General features: G+C 38.4%; 1 protein-coding gene across 1 annotated transcript; it reads left to right on the top strand.

The window, feature by feature from the left end:
• Positions 1 to 727: 727 nt before the first annotated feature.
• map3k3 (mitogen-activated protein kinase kinase kinase 3) lies at positions 728 to 21924 on the top strand. Its single transcript, XM_084414909.1, has 18 exons — positions 728 to 1886; positions 6943 to 6985; positions 8170 to 8262; positions 10816 to 10946; positions 11040 to 11080; positions 11428 to 11527; positions 11942 to 12055; positions 12267 to 12384; positions 13346 to 13479; positions 15558 to 15631; positions 15733 to 15800; positions 15918 to 16013; positions 16108 to 16269; positions 16426 to 16574; positions 17078 to 17209; positions 17928 to 18057; positions 18970 to 19147; positions 20057 to 21924. Exons 3-18 carry the CDS (start codon positions 8259 to 8261, stop codon positions 20283 to 20285), a joined length of 1860 nt encoding a protein of 619 aa, XP_084271035.1. The 5' UTR covers positions 728 to 1886; positions 6943 to 6985; positions 8170 to 8258; the 3' UTR covers positions 20286 to 21924.
• The last annotated feature ends 1325 nt before the right edge of the window (positions 21925 to 23249 follow it).

Raw genomic sequence — 23249 nt, forward strand, 5'->3', positions numbered from 1 at the left:
AAATCAAATCCAGATTTTGATTTCCAAAGATTTATTATAAAAACGGATTATTTTTATCATATTGAAACTGTTGAAATCAGCCATCGCTAAGAAATATCTCCTGAACTTTTTTGATGGCGATCAGCTCACAAAAACTGATTTTGCACGGGCACTTTGCACGGGCATCAGCCTATTCACAAACTGTTTGCTCAAGCATAGCGTTTTCTCAGAGTTCACTTTGTGCTTTCTACCATGCACATATAAAAATGTCACTGAACTTTTGCTGCATGTGTAATTGTAACAATGAGCACTCAAACACATCAAAACAACAATTAGGCTACTAAAAACACACTCAAAAACTGATTTTGCACGGGCATTTTGCACTAGTTTGTTAAATGCATCACGTTATTCACCTAAACACAGCACCGCCCTTTGAAAAAAAGTTCACGTCTGAATCTTACGTCATAAACGTGTGCGCGGCTGTGACGCTGTGCGTGTGCGCTTTACGTCACCAAACAAGAACCAAAGAGAGGAAAAGCGCGCCCCCGAGCGTACATAAAGTCCGTGTGCTTAAACACAGTTGTCATCTTGAACGTGTTACGGAAATTACAAACGTTATACGATGCATTTTTCCACCGACGACGAGTAAAAAAAAAAAAAAAACGTGAAAGCCATTTTATCCGTGCACGGGCATTAACATGACTAACTTTTGGCTGGTTTTAAAGGAAGCGAGCTTATGTGTTCCGGTGACGAACGGCTTTTTCGCTGTCAGGAAACTCACTGCGCTAAAGATTCATTCTAGCATCTGCTGTTTATCATCCTCAACATCACGAGAATGCTTGGACTAATGTCGCCTAAAAATCTCATATCACCAAAAGCGCTTGAACGGCCCTCGGGGAGCGTATTTCTCGCACTTTCGCGGAGTTTTAACTTTCGCTGAGTTTTGACCGTCATCAGCGGAAAAGGGAATTTGTTCTCGAAGTTCAAGTAGCCGCCGCTGACTGTTATGCGCACGCTCTTTTGTCCAGATCTTCGACAGTCTGGTTTTCCTGTGCAGTTATCCTCATACGTTTTTCGCTTTTCCTTAGGTAAAGTGGATACATGAATGCTGCTTTCACTGTCACATGCCTTCATTCATAATCATTTGTCGCATAATAATGCGGAGATTGTCCAATCATCGAGCTGAGGGCTCATTTTCTGGTTTATTTGGCTTTACAAAGTTGTTACGCGCAGGACTAACGAATATTTACGGACTGTTATCGATTCGCCTTTCACTAGAAAAGTGAAAACTACGTTCGTTCAGTGAGCTGGCCAGACACAACAACGGAGGGGACAAAAATTTGCAAACCTAGCAGGAAAAGAAGCCATCTGAATTACGGAAATCCTTTCTTTTCCTCCAGTCTGCTAATACAAATGGATTTTATGTACGCAACTCGCTTATATTTGCACCATTAGTGTTGTTACGAGACATTCTTGCTTCAGCTTTTGGACGTGACGCTTATTATTTACATTTATTTTGAACTCTCCATGCAGTAGTTATGCCTTCTTCACAAAGCTATAAAGATATGTCGCTTCATAAAACGTCCACGCTTTATTCGTAGTCACTAAACTGCTACTTTCTCTCAGCATAAACTGGAGATTACGTATTTTTGTGTATTAAAGAGGTCTCTTCTCTTGACTGGTCTGAGGAATAAGTTTTATGGATGAAATGGGAGACCCTCAGGGGTCCGCGCGCCTGAAAGCGCGTTAGCAATGGCAGCGGCCTGGAAGTCTGTGGACAGTCATATTACATTAACTGTTGCTATTACGTTTGTCATCGCGATTTACATCGAGTTTCCGAAGACAGGACAGAAAGTGACTGGGTGAAGAGTCCCTCTTCAACTGCGTGCAATTCACCCCAAGCTCAGGTGAGCATTTTAACTTGGGGTTCATTGATACTCTTGCTATTAATGCAGTATACAACTTAGCTGCAGGTTTTGATATTGTATTTTGGGTGGATGACAGTCTTGACTAATGAAACTGACATGCCCATGTTTTTTCCCCTCTTGTCATTCATAAAATATGCACTGAATATGCACACAATGTGTAACGAACAGCAGGTGTAAACTGATTCACTAGTGCTGGAAATCGTGTAGAAAAACGAATATTATTTTCCATGGGCTTATATGGAGGTCTTCATGCGCATATGTGTTTGATTTGAAATGGGAAAATATGATATTGCATTAAAATGGAATTACAAATTATGTTTTGATGTTTGGGAAAAAGTCATAACTCGGTTTCCATAAGTTTTCTATTTTAACCTGCCTATATGTTCTGGTATTAACTCGATCATATGCAAGTACTCATGCAAACAAACGAATGCTCAAATTGTTGGTATTTTACAGTAGGGAATGAGTGCTCAAGGTCAGTGTTTCCCAACCTTTTTTTTTTTTTTTTTTTTGTCTTATGGACCCCACAGCAACATCAGTAAGGTTTAATGACGGGGTCATCGACACAACCAGAAATAGTTCATTTTGCTTTAAATTATGCTGTATATATCATTGCAATTGTTATATAATTTAGCTCTGACAATATTATTCAAGCCATGTCAAACAAAAAAGTAACCGATAGTGGGAAAACACTTACTAAGCACATTTATTTAGATTCATTAGCTAACAATAGCTAACTTACAGTAGTGTCTCGGATACTGTCTGCAGTGTTAGTTAGTTCCATTATCAGTCAAGCAATAGTAGAGAATGCGGGGAGAAGTCACGTGGCTCGCCTTACTGCGTGCACAGGTTTGCCATTTAATAATATTTATAACATTTATAACCAAAACAAAGAGCTGTGCATGCACAAGTAATTTTCAGGTGTACGAAGACAACTTGCATACCATTGTCACTACTAGATCCGCCTGCGATATGCCGATTTCCGTGCTCATTAAAAATGAAGTAGAGACCTGCGTTTGTCAAAGTGGCCCTACCGGCCCAATTTATGAGCGGCCCACTGGGAATTCTCCTGATGGCCACCACTGGGCCTGACTGTCTGTATTACCTGCAATGGGAGTCAAGCCCCTATACTCTAGTCTAACCAGTAACAATAGTGACCGTGACCAAAGTAATATCAAAGATGGCGACATCCAAAAAACTAAAAATCGTACTTTTAACACAGCAAGAGTCCAGTCATGCTGCAAGTTCATCCATCAAATCTTCATTAACTGACAGCAGCTTTTATATCTTTTATAAACACAAAACTGACAGGAGAAGCTCTGGTGGAGAAGTGACTGTATCTTAAACCTTCAGATGACACACCGCTTATATCACCGTTGCTGGAAGTTACCGAAACCACACACAAAAACCCAACGCAGTGTAGATGCTTGTTTGTGCAGTGCAGAGCGGCTCTCTCTCACTGTATGATGTGACAGACAACTAGTTGTCCAGTACGATTTTGTTCTCGCTACGCAGGTTTTCCTAGAGTGCGGTTCTGAGTCCTGAAAATTTGCTGGTTGTCACACCTGTAAATAACTGTCTGTACTGTGTCTGTCTGAACATAACCGTATTAAGGACTTAAATACAGGACTGACAACCGTATTCTGCTGCTATGTGAACGTTGCCCAAAACTAATTGATAAAATGTTTGCACAAAAAATGGAGATTAATCATTTGTTCATTTAGATTTTTTTTAGTTCAATAAATAGACCATGTCCACTTGACCGATTAATGTGTTCATCTCCCCAATTTGTGAGTTCCACATGTGACTGACAGCTTAAATGAACTTGAACTATACATGCACACACATTATGTGTACCTTTTTTATGTTTCTCAAGCAAGTTTGTGTACAACTTATTTGCTACCATTGAATTGTATTATAGGCCTATATGTATCAGCATTTTATTGATCAGCTTGATTCTAGATATCAGCATTGGCCACTAAAAACCTGTATCAGTTGACCGCTAATGAATAAATCTATTTCACGTTTAACTAATCAAAATATTTAAAACTGAAATATTTCCAATGCTGAGTACCCTGGGGAGCTTGTCTGGAATCCCTGTTATAAATGAATAAACCATAAATTACACACATATGAGTTAACATTTCTACAAGTACACTGGTCTACATTTTAGAAATGTAGAAGTTTAGGAATTGCCTCATAAAGAAAGGGCTCAGAGACCAAAGCAGCTTTAAATCAGACATTTGTTTACAGTAGATACAAGAAGATAATAGCAGCATGGTACAGAACTGACAATCAGCAAAGAGTTATTCCTGTTTAGATGTATTTAATACGTTTGTGAATGTGATTTTTTGAGCTTTGCTTGTGTTGAGAAAATCCCTCACAGGTTTTGAGTGTCAGTGTGCCTTTGCATCACAACTTTGCACAACTTTACACAGATGGTGTCAGATCTGTTTATGTTTGATGTAATATGGGGTTTTAGCCAGTTCATGACCTAGTGATAAAACATTGTCTTTTCCAGCATCTAGAACAACTTGTCATCTCTACCCCAGAGCTGACAGAAACAGTTTTAGTCTAGCCACTCCAAAGTGTTGGGAACCCTAGAGGGGATTTGTACTGTAAGCCCCTCCACGAGCAAAAGCCAACAGCCTTCAGCGCCACGGCTGGGAAAACCAGCCACAGACTAAACAGCCGAAATTCAGGCGGGAGGTGGTTGGAGGCGGGAATGGTAAGAGAAAATTGTTGAGATTCTGGCGAGTACTGGAAAAGGGATACAAGCATAACAATGCAGGCCCGGGCCAGCTGACAGGGCCCATGGGTAGCCTTCTCCCCTTTCCAGATTCCATGCATACTTACCACAAGGTAATTAAGAGCAGGAGAGAAGGAAAATGAGTCAGAGAGGGGATTAGAGTTTCAATAAGGAAAAAGTTTTACAAACCTTAATTCAGGGGTTCTCTATAACTTTTTGCTCCATGAACCATTTTAAGGATTCAACAGAAGACAGAAGCAGCAGTTTTTGGGTGCTTGGTCAGTAGCTAATATCCATCCAAGTTGAGAAAAATCGCAGTATCTGAAAGAAAAAACATATTTTTGATAGGAAAATATTCCTGGCTTACCAGCCCGTCTTGCTGGGTCGTTCATGATGCTCCTGTCCTGCATGCAACAAATACAACTTTTTATTTTAATAATGTACCGTACTGTGCAAAAGTCTTAGGCATGTTAATATTCCCCCAAATGGTTTTAAGTCAGTTATTTATATCTTTTGCTGTAGTGTATCAGTAGGAAATATCAGTTTCCATTTCCAAACATTCTTTTTGCCATTAATTGTAATAATCCAGTGAGATTTGTGTATGCACAAGGAGCACAATATATTAACATGCTTAAGACTTTTGCACAGTACTGTATTTATTAATAAATGTAACCCATTTGAAAATATCATCTATCTAAAAAAAATAAAAAAATAAAAAAATTCTAATTGGTGTTATGAATCTCTGCCTTATTTTTTTAACCCACTCGAAAATATTACATCTTGGAGTTCAGACTTTAGATTTATCCTCTAATTTAAATAGAGAAGGAAGTGAAATTGGTTTAATTGGAAAGGAAGAAAAGACAGAAGCGGGATCTAAAGTCAGGTAGGAAACTGAGATGATGTTCCTGGTGAGGGTCTGTTTAATTTAGACTTGCATGTGTATATATAGCGTAATATCAGATGAAGCCGCATGCATTCGCTGCTCGCTGCGTGTGTTCATAGGTTCAGTCGGTCAGGCCACCTGGTGCCACCCATATTTGACTAAATGAGTGCAAATTAATGACCTGTAATTTCTCTCGGTTCAGTTGAAGTTGCATGACTGGAGGCGCTGAAACAAACGCATGCATATGCGCACGTGTTCATTACCTCATCCATTTGGTTAATAATTTCAGCATTGACCATGAATATGGAAGGATGAGCAATTTTAGCAATGTTCAGTTAGTCCTCTCTTCTTCAGGCTGCTGTAATTGGATCTAAAGAGTTGCAGGTCAAATGAAGTCTAGCAGTGAAGCACATTAGGAATGATGCAGTCCCATCCAGCGCTTCATTGGTGAAGGTCAGGATATGCTGATGGAAGCATTCTAATGAGATTTTGCTGACTTTCTAGTGCAACCGTTGGCCGGTTTGCCCCTCAACAGCTCACCTGGTTTGAGTTCTTCAGGATGTAAAATTTCCTTTATATTGTATAGATTTGATATGGCGTTTTTGCATGTCTTTAGTGTTGTATTTAATGAAAATAACTTTGAGTATTGATACAGATTTCCTGAGTCTTTTCTGATTTCCATCTGATTTAATTATTAGATTTTAATTCTGATTCATTTGTGTATATTTCAGTTAATATAACTGTATAATTTAGTACAAATTTAACGTATAACGTATGGTATAAATTTTACTTGAATATGAAAGTTGCATATGAAATTTTCTCTAGGCTAATGCTGTAAATTATCTAAGGTAAAGGCAGTTTGATTAATTTAGTCTTTTTCACATTTTTATTAAAAGAGCCAACTCATAAGAATAATGTTTTGAGTGATTGGGCTACACTGGTTTCAGTTTGTTTTTGAACTCTCATTTGTTCATGAATCTGACTGCGCTGGTCACAACATACATTAGATTTTGCATGCAGCCTGCAAGGACAACTCAATGAAAATTAATTTCTTGACATAGTGGTACATGACCTTTTTATTGCATCACAGTCAATGCAGAACTCCTATTCACAGTTATAATTTACCCAATTATAATTATAACAGCAGAATTAGCACTGCTATTGTCTGTGGAATATACTAGAGATTAATACTAAAATGTGCTCAAACATTTTTATACAGAAAAAAAAATCAAAAAAAAAAAAAATCATACTGTTTGGTAAATGAATACTGACACTACAGATTCCATGCATAACACAGAGGTTAGCTGTGGTTAAATGGATTTCTTCAGAGAAATGGGTAACATATTATGTGAAACTATAATTTGGACACCTTTGTGGTAAAGCAATTTTTTTTCTTCTTCCAGAAAGAACCGATAACATCTTTGAAGGACATCAAAAGGATACAAGGTAAGATTTTATTTATTTATAAAAAGTTGCAAATTTTTCCCAGTTAAAACCTCAGTTAAAATACAGAACATCCAATGTACAGTACAGCCACTTTGATTCACATTCTTTTTCTTAATGTGAGCCACCTGTATTCATGGGCAAATGAAATTTGAAAATATTCAAATGATAGTGTTTATAGGGAGTATGGCATTGTTGAAAGGGACTTTTATGGCTGGAATCAAGCCTGTGGAGCTGAAATCTGGCAATTTTTAAATGGTAAATATTTCCCTCTGCTCATTTCCCCTCGGCTGGAAGGTTTGTGCCTTGGTTCCTCTGTGCCAGCAGAGGATCGTGTTACAGTCCTTCAGGTCTCACGTGCACTAACATGCATGCACAGCATATACTCTCACCATCCCGTCGGCGTCACATATGCAAAACATTCCACGTTCACGTTGAGCATCTAGCATCAGTAAAATTTAAAGTGCCCCTTTAATGCTATTTTAAAGGTTCCTAATTTGTTTGGAGGTCTTCTACAACAGGTTTACATGCATCAAAGGTAAAAAAAAAAAATATATATATATATATATATATATATTTTTTTTTTTCTCATAACATACATTGCACATCAATGATTCTCAAATGACTCATCCAAAGTAGTCCGAAGATTCAGTCTTTCTAAATCCCTTCTTTCTGTGAGCCTATTTTGCTCTGATTGGCCAGATGGCTCAGTCTGTTGTGATTGGTCTACTGCTTACAGCACATATTGGAACCGAAACTGCATTTACCATAACTGAATTTCAACTCTGTAGGCTTCCTACAGCTCAGCGAATGTACACACTGTAAAGACCGTAACTATGGGTTCGATTTTACCGTATCAATCTGATCGCGAGTCCGATGATGAAACATTGGAAGAGCTAGTTATCCAACCTGAACCTCCATCGCAAGGACTACTTGAGCAGGACCTTTCTCAGTGATGCGCTACTCAGTTTGATGTAGCCTACATTGAGATGTTGCAACTGTTATTCCTCACCATCAGCATTAACAAGTGTATGTCCATCAACATTTGTAATTGTCAGAGGTGTTGTTGTTGTGCTGTTGACTGATATCATTGTTTGGCTCATTTGTTTTGGTAGGTAGTTAAGTTACAGCTGATGACTCATTTTATCAGGAGTTTCTGTATAACCTGAATATTGTTCCATTTCTAGGCCATTGATGGGTGACACTAGAGGAAAGGGTGTGTGAGGACCTTCAAACCTGAACTTCAATCAATAGCACACACATTCATACCGACAAAATGAGTGAGTCCTCATGTTTTTTTTTTTTATCATATATCAGGGATCCTCAACAGGTCTTCAATTATTGCTTGAGCTCAAACAATAGAGAAAATTAAAAATATACAATATTAGGCTCATTTCAACCAAAGATAAAGTAAAAAAATAAAGCTTCAAGTGCCTCACTCATTGAAGTGTTACTGACACAAAATCTTACTGACCCCAAACTTTTGAACAGTGTTTTTGAAAGTCTCCATCCTATTTTCATCAACATTGCATTTTAGTCAGAAATACAGTAGAAACATTCATATTGTCAAATATTAAGATTAAAAGAACTGTTTTCTATTTTAATGTATTTTAAAATGTCATTTATTCCTGTGAAGGAAAGCTGAATTTTCAGCATCATTACTTTTCAGTGTAACATGATCCCTCAGAAATCATTAAAATATGAAGATTTGGAGCTCAACACAGTTGTTGCTTAATATTTTTGTGGAAACTGTGGTGCACTGTTTATGTGATTAAATAAATAAAAGTATTAAGTTCTTGAAAAAAAATCTTACTGACCCCAAACTTACTTTGTAAATTATGTATGTATATATTAGTGTATGGCAAGTTGTAAAAGTTCTTGTACAAGTACTTCTAATTGAAAGCGACACTTTATCATTTTTAATACTGTAAAGCTGCTTGCTCAGAGCAATCAATTGTACAAAGTACTATATAAATAGCTGATTTCTCACCTCTCATTTTTGTTGTTTATTTTGTTGTTGAGAGGAAAGTGTGAAGCACATATTCATCTAATTGAATGGCGTTGGAATGTTCGCTAACACTATACCGCTGAAAAGGTTTTTCAAACTTCTCTTTACCTCTAAGTAAATTTGCTGTGAGTATATCATCAGGGCCTTCCTAAATGACAGACAAGTTGCTGTTGATCTGGAAACAACTGACGTCTGGAATTAAAAGGATGTTGGGAGATGTTTAAATAGAGACCGAGGGAAACATGGAGACAGACAGTGATGTTTATGTTCTCACTGGTCACATGAACACACAGATATTCAACAGTTGAGTGGTTGAGTCTGTTGCTTGGGTTGATCTGCCATGTTCTAACACAGGTTTCCCAGTATTAGTGGGTAGACGAGGCTTCTCTGTTTCTCTCCCTCTCAGGAGGTGTGTGAAGTCCATCCAAAGAACACACTCTGCGAATATTTTCCCTGAGTGAGCTTAGCCAAGACTCAGCTCATTCTTACATCAAACATGAGAACAGAGATCTCAAAAACACGGTCATCTCCCTCTCTCAGACCTCTCTGCATTGACGCAGGTCTAGTCGTCTGACTGTGAGTGTTTATTCACAAAGGATAGCAGAACATCTTCTCAGTTCTTTTGCACCTGTGTTGTAACAGTATAGCAAGTTTATAGTTTCTGCAACATAATCTCGTTTGGTTTAAAGTAAAGTATTCAGCCACTCAAGGACACTCATTACAGTGATTGACCGCAGTTAAGGGTCAGCCACAAATTGATTTCACTTTTGATTTTAGTTTGTTTGGTGGATACTTTGTCAAAGCAGTGGTGCAATGTTAGTGACCTTTTATGTTATTAAGAGAATAGTAAAAAAAAAATCTTAATGAAACTGTGGCGGGACCGATTAGACCGTGGTGGGCTGCCAGAGTCTAGGAAATGAATGGGAAACACTGCATATCATATCGGTTATAACTCAGTTGGTATGGTTTTTTACTTTATTGACTGATAATATTTTATAATAATTTTCACTATTTAGGGCTGCACGATTAATCGCAATGAAACCGCACGCGACTATTTCATGTGCAGTTTGTCAGTGCAGCACGTCTGATCGGTAGTAAATGCCGCTCCATCTGAACACCAGAGGGCGTCTCAGGCAGACACGCCAAATATGCCCCGCCGTAGAAGTACGATAACACATCATTCCAGGAAATCCCTATCGCTATAGCTGAATAAACAGAAGATTGAAACGCTTTGATTGATTAAACATGACTAATAAACACACGACTTCCTTATTTTGTGTAAGAAGCCACATCATCTCACAGAAGGAGGAGCTCAACTGTCGTTATGAAGTGAGTTTGGAGTAAAAGCATGTTATTAAATGTTGTCTTTTATTGGACAAGTGGTTCATAAATGCTTGGAAAGATGTTTGACGCGTGTTGCTTTTTCAAATGCACGGTATAAGTGACTCAAACTCACAGTGCTTTCAGATGGAGCAGCGTTTACAGAGCCGTACATCAATGACAAGCGATTTCATAATCGCAATAAGCCATAACGGTTTAAGCGCAATTTCATGTATATTGCGATTAATCGTGCAGCCCTACCCCTATTTTTACATTTAGATAAAATTTGCCTTCATCTAAGACTCACTTAAAGTAAATCTTTAATTAAAAGTAATTAACACTGTTAAATGTAATCCTTAGCAAATCTCAAAATTAATATGAAAATATGATCTGTCCCATAAATGTTTGTTTTTTAATATGGGTGTGCTGTCTTTGTCTATCTAAAGTCTTTGCAATAACATGAAAATAATGATCAGGTTATTAGTATCTCTGTCTTTCTCCCCAGATGAGAGACAGGCTCTCCATTCAATTATGAAGGATCTGGTGGCCCTGCAGATGACCAGGCGCCAGCCGGCGTCAAATCACGACACGGCGAAACCGAAACCTGTCAACACTGCCAACTCTTCCAACAGAATGGTAATACACATACATACAGTAGAAACAGTGACCTTGTGACTCCTAATCCTATATGACCCTGATGTGACCTCACCTCTTTTTCGTTCTCTTCAGGAGGATGTCAGGATTAAGTTTGAGTTCTGTGGTGAAAGAAGGTGAATTTAAGTTTCTTTTCTACTTGAATGTGCATGCATGTATGTGTTAAAATAAAAGTAGGGATCAAATACACTGGGGTTTTGATTTTGAGAGATTACACACATGCATGCTCTCTCTCAGCTCTCAGACTGGTAACGCAGTGGAAAGGGAAAGGACTGTGGTTTGTCTGTGGCTGCCAGGACAGACCACAGCTATGCTAGGTGTGCTCGCAGGAATGTGTGCACTCTGCAGATCCGACTGTGTGTTTGACTTGACTTGCCGCCTCGGATTACACATCTAAAGAAATCTCAGCTTCCTGTTTGATGTCCCCCCCTCTGTGTGTATGTGTTTATATATGTTTGTGTAGGATTCTGATGTTTGGGCGGCCTGTGCAGTTTGAGGAAGTCCAGCAGAAAGTCAAAACATTCTTCGGTCAGCAGTTAGACCTGCATTATATGAATAATGAGGTATTGATTCACATTCAAATGCACTCACTGACACTCGCTTATGTCTGGTCACTTTGCAAAAATACTCAGTAATTTAATGTCCACTATTTTAGTCCTATTTCTTGGGTAGATTGAGTGAATTTTGTGTATTATTTTGTATAAAGGATTCATCAGACTGATTCACTGTAACTCTTGTAAGTCTTTTGAATGACTCATTCAAAGCATCTGCAACTAGGAGTTATTTGCTCCTGAATAGGACCACACTGCAGCGTTTAGACAGAAAACTGATGATAGCATCAGTTAATACGTTTTAAACTTTTTTTCCCCCCAAAAGATTATTTCTTATTCTGAAATGTTTAAGCAACGGAAAAATACTGAGTGCACCTTTTATCAATCAGGCAGCTCTACTATTTGTGCATTTGTTTGTACACACAGCTGTCCATTCCCCTGCGTGATCAGGGCGACTTGGATAAAGCCATTGATCTGCTGGACCGCAGCTCAAACATGAAGAGCATCAAGATCATGCTGCTGACACAGGAACAAAGCAATGTGAGACTTACAATTAATATATGTTAATATCAACCAGTTCAATTTGGAAAGAAGACAAATGGTGTAGAGCAGATTATTAAATCTCTGCTCACTAGAAAGAGCTCAATTAGTACACGTAAGAATCCCATAATATGTTGTTTCTACACACAATTTTTTTTCTAAATGCTTAATGTGTGTGTGTGTGTGTGTGTGTGTGTGCGCGTGTGTGCAGGCCTCTCCATCTCATCACACAGTCAGTAAGCAGGTTCGCATCAAAACTTCTCAGTCCACTGGTGATGTCAGCACTGCCTACCAGTCCTCAGAACCCAGAGGACGCCACCACTCCACCAGTGAGTTCACACACTGAAAAATCACTTTGCCTTTCTTATCAATCTTCTTGCTCTGGTCTTTTTTTTCTCTCATTCTCTTTCATTTTCTCTCTCTCTCTCTCTCTCTCTCTCTCTCTCTCTCTCTCTCTCTCTCTCTCTCTCTCTCTCTCTCTCTCTCTCTCTCTCTCTCTCTCTGTTGTTTCTCTGACTTCCTCTGTGAGCAGTGGGTCCTCTTCCTTTTCCTGTCCACCATCACTGGCTGCTCCACAATGGCTTGCTGGATCCCAGCCAATCAGATTGCGAGACATTATTAGCATGGTGGGCCAATGGCCTGTTGTAGAGAGAGTGTGTATTTTAGGGGGGAGGGGAGGTTGTTACAGCTTGTGAGGGCGTCTGGAGAAAAGCGTGAGCTCTTTGAGGCTCTGTAACTGGAAGAAAAAGACATTTGTTTATACTTTCCTTCAGTCTCATGACTCAGCTGTTTTGACTTTAGATCATGCCCTTGTCACAGTGTATCATGTAGCATGGGACTTTTTTATTTCGGATTTTCTTTGAGCTCGAAATAATCTACTGTCTCATTACATCATGCAACCTGTATGAGCATGTAAGTCTAACAGGAAGGCCATAGCTGAAATAAAGTTATACAGATGCTTTATTTGACAGTGGCATTAATGACCGTTTGCAAATATAAATCAAAATATAAATATTAACGTGTATGAATTGTAAGGTGTCGATTTTCAGATTATTATGGTAGTTTTTGCCCTCTCACGAAATCACTGTACTGACTGAAAGGAAACCAAAATACAACAGTGAATTAAACATGATGTGAATACAAATAGTTGCATGTATGCACCCTCGATCTCACATCACAGCATTTACAGTCCAACTGAGATATATGTTTGCCACTTTAACGGTAAGACTTCTTGCAGTTGTTAAATTATTAGTTTGAACATTTTATGTCTTTTGTCTTGTCATTACCCAGGCTCTCAGAATACTGGGCGAAGTTCTCCGCCCCCTGGTTACGTTCCTGAGCGGCAACAGCGAATCGCACGTCAGGGATCTTACACCAGCATCAATAGCGAGGGGGAGTTCATACCTGAAACCAGTGACCAGTGTGTGAGTTCAAGGATACGTGCGCAAATATGTATATGAGGCGCTTTAAAACTATAACAGGTTTAGTGCTTGTGATCATTTTTATATTTAAAGAATTATACAGAATTAATTTAATATATAAATAATTTTTAATATACACTACCATTCAAACGTTTGGAGTCGTTTGGACAGTAATATTGAGAAACATTATTATAATTTAAATTGACTTCAGCATCATTACTCCAGTCTTCAGTGTCACATGATCCTTCAGAAATCATTCTAATATGATGATTTGATGCGCAAGAAACATTTTGTATTAATACCAAGTTTAAAAACAGTTGTAGAAAAAAAATTTTTTAGGATTCTTTGATGAATATAAAGTTCAGAAGAACAGCATTTATTTGAAATATTTACACATATGTGTGTATGTTAGGGCTGTCACTTTTGTGGAAAAAAAAATTGTGTTCAAAGTGTTCATTGAATCGATTGTAAAATCGATTTTCCATGTCTAAAAACTTTTCCATTTTAAACGCCAAATATGACCAAATCCATGGACAACTAAAGGCGGGCATACACTGTGCGATGTCTGTGCGATTTCAGCAAGGTACCTACTCACACTGAACGAGTAGATCGCATGCGATGTAAAGCCAAAGCTCAGGATTTCTGTGCTCACACTATACGGTCCGAACGTCGAGCCGTGACTTCACTGCTCACACTATACGTGTGAAATATGCGCGAATCAGCGCGATAAACCCTCGTGCCGGGTTGCGCCTATAGACGATATCATGTATCCAGAGATATTGTCAAAACAAGCATCAGCTATCAATATCAAGATGATTTAGCATTTCCAATTTATGTATTAAATTATTATTAGTATTATTGTATATTATTATTATTATTATTATTATTATTATTATTATTAGGGAAGGCTACTTTTATTATTAAAGTGATAGGCTGTTAAATTGCCACGCAATAATTTCATAGCGCATCACCGCAAAACCAACGCGCTGTGAGGATAATAAAATATCACACAGAAGCTTACTCCTCCTCATTGAAAATTGTCTAAAACATTTAGGTCGATTACAATGAATTATAGGCATATAATTAATTATTAACCGTCTATAATATGTCCGAACACTGCAATAATTCATCAATGAAAATTAAAAACAGCTTTATTTCAAAAACATTGTTTAACAAATTAATAAAAGAGGCAAAGTGTACATCACAGGTGGCTTGGAAGAAGAGGGTAATGGTTAATCCATTTTGCAACACGAACTGGAGGTAAGCAACAGTAATTTGTACATAGTTTGAACTACAGAACTTAAAGATTTCCCTCTTTTTTTTTCTTTTTTTTTTGCTGCAGATGAAATGGTTAAACTTCTGTTTTCGCGCAGGCGCAGTGAGGGAAAAACACTTGAGTTTAGGGCAATCGGTTCGTATCTCTGCTTCAACTGCGCGATATAGTCACGAGGAGCGACCAAAATTTCTAACATGCCAGAAATTCATCCGACCATCCGATTGCCGGTCGGGAGAGGTTAATCTGCAAATACTTATTTGCAGCTGTATCATACAAATAAATAGTTAAAAAATCATATATTGTGATTTCTGGATTTTTTTTTTAGATTATGTCTCTCACAGTGGACATGCACCTACGATGACAATTTCAGACCCCTCCATGATTTCCAAGTGGGAGAACTTGCAAAATAGCAGGGTGTTCAAATACTTATTTTCCTCACTGTATATCCTCCATATGCCGTGTCAGTTTCTATATTACACAAATAATGGGAATTTGTAATTTGGTAACATGCTAACTTTTGCAATTACTGTACTGTAATCATATATACATTGGTAACTTGTATATTTTTGCAGCCAGTATGTGTTGAAAAAGAACAACATATACAGCATAGATTTCAAATACTGTATAGAAAAGGTGTCAGGGTTACCTTGCGATGTTCCCATATAAATGCCACATTCTGCAATTGTCATAGAAGCTCTGTGAGAGAATTCAAGTAAATATACCACTGCAGAAATGACATAATGTCACCTAATCATCTAGTTTGCCATCTGAGTCCAATTAACTTATAATTCACCTGTATTTGAAGGTGCTGGATCCTTGGAGCAGTGCAGAAAACTCAGTGTCCGGCAGCTGTCAGTCACTGGACAGCAACTCTGACAGGTGAGGACACAGATACAATCGGAAATGTATTTGAATGATACTGTGATAGTAAACACCTTTAACTATTATTTTTGCATTGATTGGTGTCTCTTGTTTCGTAGCCCCTCACTCAGGAAACCTCGTACACACAGGGTTAAGAGTTACACTGACAACCGACAGGACTGTGCTGGTGTGTTTCAATAAAGATGCTGCTGCTTCAATCAGTAAATCAGTTGATAAAGTTTTACAAATCTGCTCTTCCATTGACCCAATTGTCCGTTCTCCTCTTCCCATTCTCCTCTTTTAGACCGGGAAAACCATGCAAATGATAAGATTGTGGGTAAGGGAGGGACGTACCCTCGAAGGTATCATGTGTCCCTGCATCATAAAGACCACAGTGAAGGTGCGATATCCTCAGGGCTTTCATAAATTTGAGTGTACTCGCACACTCCAGGTCCTCCCATGTCATATTTTAAACAAATAATGCTGCTCCTCAGGTCGCCGGACGTTTCCGCGGATCCGTCGTCCCCATGGAAACTTGTTCACATTGGTGCCATCACGGCGATCGCTGAACGGCAGTGAGGAGAGTTTGGGGAGCTGGCAGCTGGTGGATACTCAGGCCAGACTCCGCCCACAGGACCGCCCAGTCCCTCATAAGTGTGAGTGTGATATAGATTATGATGTTGTACATTATAGTAGTGTTTATAAGCATTTGTCAGCTGCTTTGATGTATTTAAGATGTATGTATTTGTGTGAAATTGTCAGTTTATTGGTTTCATTCATCATTGTTGTATCATTATATGCGTCATGTGCAGCTCCTTCAGCTCCAGTGACGTGGCGTAGGGGGAAGTTGCTGGGCCAGGGTGCTTTTGGAAGGGTTTATCTGTGCTATGATGTGGACACAGGCAGAGAACTTGCAGCAAAACAGGTTCATTTTGATCCTGCCAGTCCAGAGACCAGTAAGGTACACTACACATATTTATTTTATTTCATTTAGCCTTTTTCTCTTTCTCTTTTTGTTTGTTTCTCTTTGAGATTATCAGCATATTTTTTTATTTTCTCTTGATTTATGTCTATATTTCTCAAACTTTTCCCCCACTCTTTAAACCCTTTCCTGTCTGCCATTGCAAAAACATGCACTGTCGCTTCCTGTATCTGTGTGTGTTGGGCGGAGGGGGGTTTTGAGTCGAGGGGAAGTGGGGTAGTCTAACAACACATTGCTCATTGATCATGTCCTCACTGGACACAAACACACATATGCTCGCTTACACAATCAAAAACTAAATGCTACCATTATGTTTGTGCTTTCCTATCCACTGTTTGGCTTTAGTGTGTTGTGGTTTTATATTTTTTTCAGTTGATCTTCCACCTATATGCTCAGTCATCTCACTCATGCTTCCTCTGGTCACAGCCGCTCGGCTCAGCTCAGCTGTGGTCGTGTCATGACTCTTGCCCCCCTTTCTGCAGGAGGTGAGCGCTTTAGAGTGTGAGATACAGCTGTTGAAGAACCTGCACCATGAACGAATCGTCCAGTACTACGGTTGCCTTAGAGACCACAGTGAGAAGACCCTCACTATTTTCATGGAGTATATGCCTGGGGTGAGTTTGAAAGAGTCATCAAGTATTGGGAAAGCAACAATGATTTGACTTGTTAAGGGAAAAGATAGCAAAAAAGTAAAATTCTGTAATTCCATTTGCCTCATGTCGTTCCAAACCTGTGTGCTGTTATTTTTTCCATGGAACTCATGGAAAGAATTTTTTTTTAAATAAAATGACAGATCACAGGGTGTCATGCTCCAAAAATAACAACAAAAAAGGAGTCCACATGACTTCTGCACTAATGTTACTGACCCCAAACTCTACTGGTAGTGTATATTTACATTTACACTACGGTTTCATATATGCGTTTTTAGATCATTATATACAGTACATTTTCTGAAGCCATATGATGGCATTTTGTGAGAAACGAACCAAACGTATTGTTCATTGATCTGAGGCTTATTTATTGAGGCTTATGTACCTCTGCTGCAACTCACAAATCAAATATAAAATGACAAACTACATCTATGGAAACTACTACTTTAGTGTTCCAGTGGTAAAAAAAAAACAAAACAAAAAAACACGCGTACAGGTTTGGAATGAGTAATTAATGACACAATTTTTATTTACATTTTCATTGTCGCTCTAATGCTATTTTATTTATTTTTATCTTAAGGTTTGTAATGTGTCATCATCACACACCTGTTGGTTAGCAATACTGTGGTTGTGGTGTAGAGTTCAGTGTGATTCACTGGTGCTGTGGTTTTTGACCCCTCAGGGTTCAGTCAAAGACCAGCTAAAGGCCTATGGGGCCTTGACAGAGAATGTGACGCGCAAGTATACGAGACAGATTCTGGAGGGCATGTCCTACCTGCACAGCAACATGATCGTCCACAGGGACATCAAAGGTACAGCCTGGCATTAGACCTCACATAGTCAAAAACAATCACTTTTTTGTTGTTGTTGTAACAATTAGTTATTTGAAACAAGTGTACTATGTCAAAGTTCAATTTGTTTGTAAATTCGCACTGCTGACCAAATGGGAAATTTATTCTGTAGAGAATTTGTAATATTTGAATAGTGAGTATTCTGAGTAAAAAGTGTGTTTTCATATTCAAATACTTTTAGATCACATAGTACAGCTTGTATACAAGTACTATTATATAGCCAGGGTTTGAAATTAACATCCACCAACCTGCTAAATGCGGGTAAAAATCAACTGTGGCGTAACGCTGTCAAAACACTAGCCAATTCGACATGTTACTTATTATGTTTACTCTCTTTGCTGGGGAATTTCGTGTAAGCCAAATCTGCGCAAATACTCGCCTCGTGAGTCATCATGATATATTAAATACAACGTATTGCACAGAATCTGCACATATCTGGCTTACTTGACTATGCACGTCACTATGCAACAAATAATGGCGCTCTTGTTCATTTGCATTGAAGCAATAGCTAAGATTAAAAAGCATTTGGTTAACAGAAAAGACATCGTTAATTTCCAACATCCTACATTTGTTTTGATGTTCTTTGTACTGTATTGATCTGTCCACCTAAAACACATGTTTTGGTGATGAGGATGAAAGAGGAAGGGAGGAGATGGCTGGACGATTTTGTTTGAATAAGAAATCCAAATTTTATAATATATACAAGCTGTGACGTAGTTAATCTGGTTTATTTTTTTTAATTAATGAATGGCCGGTTACTTAAAAGTTTTGTAGCCAAATTGCCCGGTGAGTGTGAAATTTCATTACAAACCCTGAATATAGCCAATTTATAAAATATCTAATATCTATCTTTCTCCGGGGTCACATCCTCAGGTGCCAACATCCTGCGAGATTCAGCCGGCAATGTGAAGCTGGGAGATTTTGGCGCCAGTAAGCGGCTTCAGACCATCTGCATGTCCAGCACTGGGGTCCGTTCTGTTACCGGAACACCGTACTGGATGAGCCCAGAGGTTATCAGCGGAGAGGGGTACGGCCGGAAGGCAGACGTTTGGTGAGAGCAGGTTTTTTTGTTTGTAAATAATTGTTTTTAATAAAAACTAAGAAAAATACATTTTAGACAAAATAAAGAAAAATAAAGACATAGAGATTTTGAGATTGAGAGAAGCACGTGCATATGCTTTGGAACAGCATTTTCCATCTTCAATCATGGGAACCTTACAGCTGCATATTTTTACTAGAGTGAGAAAAGCAGCTGGGATTTATGGAAGTGCTTGCAGTAATGTAAACGGCAACAAATTTGCACCATTTAGATGAGCTCATCTTGTCAATTTTTACTGTAAATTGTTTATTAAACAGACATGATTGTGATCTGTGTTGCAGAGAGTAAAAAAAAAAAAAAAAACATTCTCTAAATATTAAGAACCTATTTTTAACATGTCAGAGATAAGCTTTTTAAAATTGGAGAAAAAGAACAGGCCTGTTTTTAAACCTAACTGCACATATTCTCGTTCAGTGGGGAGTGGCTTAGTTGCTGCTCAGGGATTCCCCGACATAAACTGATTGGACCGTCTCCCTTCAGGTCAGGGGAGCATTATGATTGGCTGAAAGTCAGCTCGGAAAGTTTGTGGTTGTCTGGGTCTCCATGTAGGCCACTAGCTTATAACACTATTAAAAAAAAAAAAAAAACATTCTTGATCAGTATTTTTTTCATCTTATTTTGCAATTACAAAATGTCTATAAACATCCATAAAAAGATTAATAAATTACCTTGAAGCAAAATTAAAAAGATAATTGCCAAAAATCAATCAAAATGTATGAGATCTGAGAATCTGAAACATCTGGAATCTATAACTTTACTGAAAAATTAACAGACGGCACTTGAAAACATGTGGCGTGTAAAATAAAAAATATCATGTGACCTAACGGGTCATTAATCTTAAACTGTATGTTGTTTGAACAGGAGTCTTGGCTGCACTGTGGTGGAGATGTTGACAGAAAAGCCCCCTTGGGCTGAATATGAGGCCATGGCGGCCATATTTAAGATCGCCACTCAGCCCACCAATCCCCAGCTGCCCTCCCACATCTCCGAGCACACGCGGGACTTCCTACGCTGCATCTTCGTGGAGGCCAAATACCGGCCGAGTGCGGAGGAGCTGCTCAGACATCCCTTCTCACAGATCTTGTGCTGAGGAGGCCCACTGTCCATCCAACTGCTTCAGCTTGTTAGTTTCCCTGTTCAAAAACGTCTAAGAGTGTGATCAACTCAGTTTCAAAGGCAATCTATGTTTCCAGAGCATGTGACCTGCCAGCACCCAATCAGCTGTTGCCTGGATTAGGTCACAAAACTGGTTTATTCTCTATCAGTTTGCTAAAATGTGGTGTCTCTGTGACAGCAGGGGGCGCTACAGGACTTTCGTGCTGCATACACTCTTTAGTTCAGGAATAAACAGGTTGATGGTGTAAGAGCAGATGAAACAATCGTGATACTGTTTGAGCTGTTTACAGCTTTACTTAGTACAGAACTTATTACAACAACTGCCAAATGTGCCTTCTGAAGCCAACAGGGGCTGAATCTCCTTGAATGAGGTTTTCAGACATCAAGAATGTCTCCTAGTAATGAATGTTTCATACAGTCCACAGCAGAGTTGTGAAGCCAAAGCTTTACGTGCCAGTTTCCTTGGATCTCCATGTGCGCCTGTTGTTGACTACAGGCACTTAGTGTTAAAGGAAGCGTAACAATTGTGTCTCGGTTTGTTTCTGCCTTCGACAAATGAGGGTCTTGCGCACCTCAGTCTCGAACGCTTTGAATTTGCGGTTAATCTTATATTTTGATTAATCTTTATAGAATTGCACTTCCTTGATTTGTCGTTTGTAAGTAGCGTTTAGTCTGTTACAGAAAGCAGCTTACTCTCTTTTTTGACTTGAGGGTCAGGGCATGAGGTTACAGTGAAGAGGTTCTTTGGACAAAGCGTAATACCGTAGTGCCTTATGGTGTCCTGTAGAGAGCAGCAGTACAGTCTTTAAGATGCAGCTAATCTCACTAATAGTCTTCCCATAGTGATGCGATGTCAAATTGGGAATCTCGTAAGGCGTTTTATGGGTTATTTAGGGTGTGGTGAGCTATTGAGAGCACATTAGGATGTATATTAGTTTTCTCTCCAGCCCAGCCAAAGAAAACGTATTAAGAAAGTGCCTTAAGTGTCGTATGGCAGTATATCAGATGCACTTTTATTAAATGAATGTTGAATTTACCAAATTGTTCGTTTGTTACACAGAATGTGAAGCCTTTTTCACTTTTATTTATATCCCATTGTTCAGCCATTTTTATATACGAGTATATATGTTTATGTATAAATCTATTTTTATATAGTGACTCTGTCTGAACCGAGTTGTGCTAATAGGAACAGAAGATGAGTTAGAAACAAGAATTGTAAAAGCAGCTGGTTTTGCAGAGACTACAACATGATTTTACATGTTTATTTCTGGCTGGAAATTGAGCTCTGGCGATTTATGCCGCACCTGATCTGTGCAAGTCACAAGTCCTCTGTACTCTCGTTTATTGTGTGTCTATTTCTGTTTATCCGTCTGCTTTTTCCCTGAGGATATTGGAGAGAATCTCATGCAGACAGGATTTGAATGCAGGTTGTTACAGGAAGTGACCAGTGCCTTGAATCATTCTCAGAAATACATGTATACACAAAATTTCACATTTGCTGCCACTTAGGAATGACTTGCACAGAGATGCACTTACCTTTATGTATTCAGAGTTGCAGTGTTGGAAAGAAAAATAAGACGGGTGTAAAAGAAAGATTTTTTTTTTTTTATGTTAAGAAAAAAAAAGAATGGTTTAAAGGTTGATGTACACTAACTTTCAAAGTTTGGGGTCAGTAAGATTTTTGTAAAATGTTAATACTTTTCTCAGCAAGGATGCGTTAAATTGATCAAAAGTGACAGTAAAGACATTTATAATGTTACAAATGGTTTCTATTTCATATAAATGCTGAAAATATTATCATGGTTTCCACACTGTTTTCATCATTGATAATGACAAGTAATGTTTCTAGAGCAGTAAATCATCATATTAGACTGATTTCTGAGTCTTGATGCTGAAAATTCAGCTTTGTCAATCACAGGAATAAATTACATTTTAAAATATAGTAAAATTGCCATAATAAAAATTTGGCATAATATTACGTTTTTTTACTTTATTTTCGATCAGATAAATGCAGCCTTGGTGAGCATAGAGGACTTATTTAAAAATGTTATATATATATATATATATATATATATACAGACTCTTTCCAAAAAAATTTAATATCATGGAAAAGTTCATTTATTTCCATAATTCCATTCAAAACGTTAAGCTTCCATAGATTATAGATTCAGGGCCCACATCTTAAAAAATTTCAAGTATTTGTTGCCTATAAAATAAAATAAACTTGCCTTGCCTTGCCTAGCCTATTTAGTTGTTTATTTGTACATAATTTGGCTTCCAGCTCATAAAACCCACGAAAACAGGATTTCAAAAAATTTGAACATTACATGAAATCACACAGTAATTACACAGTGATACCATGGTCATTGAACCAGGTTTTGGTTATCTTGGCAGTGTGGGCAGGTGCAAATCCTGCTGGAAAATGAAGGAAGCATGAAGTGCTCTGAAAATGTCCTGGTAGACGGCTGCGTTGACTCTGGATTTGACTAAAGTCCTCTTTTCTGATGAGAGCAAATTTTGCATCTCATTTGGAAACCAAGGTCCCAGAGTCTGGAGGAAGAATGGAGAGGCACACAATCCAAGATGCTTGAAGTCCAGTGTGAAGTTTCCACAGTCTGTGTTGGTCATCGGCTGGTGTTGGTCCACTGTGCTGTCCACTCAACGCAGCCGTCTACCAGGACATTTTCAGAGCATGCTTCCTTCAGCAGACAAGCTTTATGGAGATGCTGACTTCATTTTCCAGCAGGATTTGCACCTGCCCACACTGCCAAAATAACCAAAACCTGGTTCAATGACCATGGTATCACTGTGTAATTACTGTGTGATTTCATGTAATGTTCAAATTTTTTGAAATCCTGTTTCGTGGGTTTTATGAGCTGGAAGCCCAAATTATGTACAAATAAACAACTAAATACTTGAAATTGTTTAAGTTGTGGGC

Source organism: Rutilus rutilus, assembly GCF_951802725.1.
Source record: "Rutilus rutilus genome assembly, chromosome: 1".
Taxonomy (NCBI): Eukaryota; Metazoa; Chordata; class Actinopteri; order Cypriniformes; family Leuciscidae; genus Rutilus; species Rutilus rutilus.

Bases quoted from the DNA above. Each gene is read 5' to 3' on its own strand.
- map3k3 (XM_084414909.1), top strand. The intron at 15,632-15,732 runs GTGAGGACACAG...CTTGTTTCGTAG, and splicing joins CTGGACAGCAACTCTGACAG to CCCCTCACTCAGGAAACCTC. The intron at 19,148-20,056 runs GTGAGAGCAGGT...TTGTTTGAACAG, and splicing joins GGCCGGAAGGCAGACGTTTG to GAGTCTTGGCTGCACTGTGG.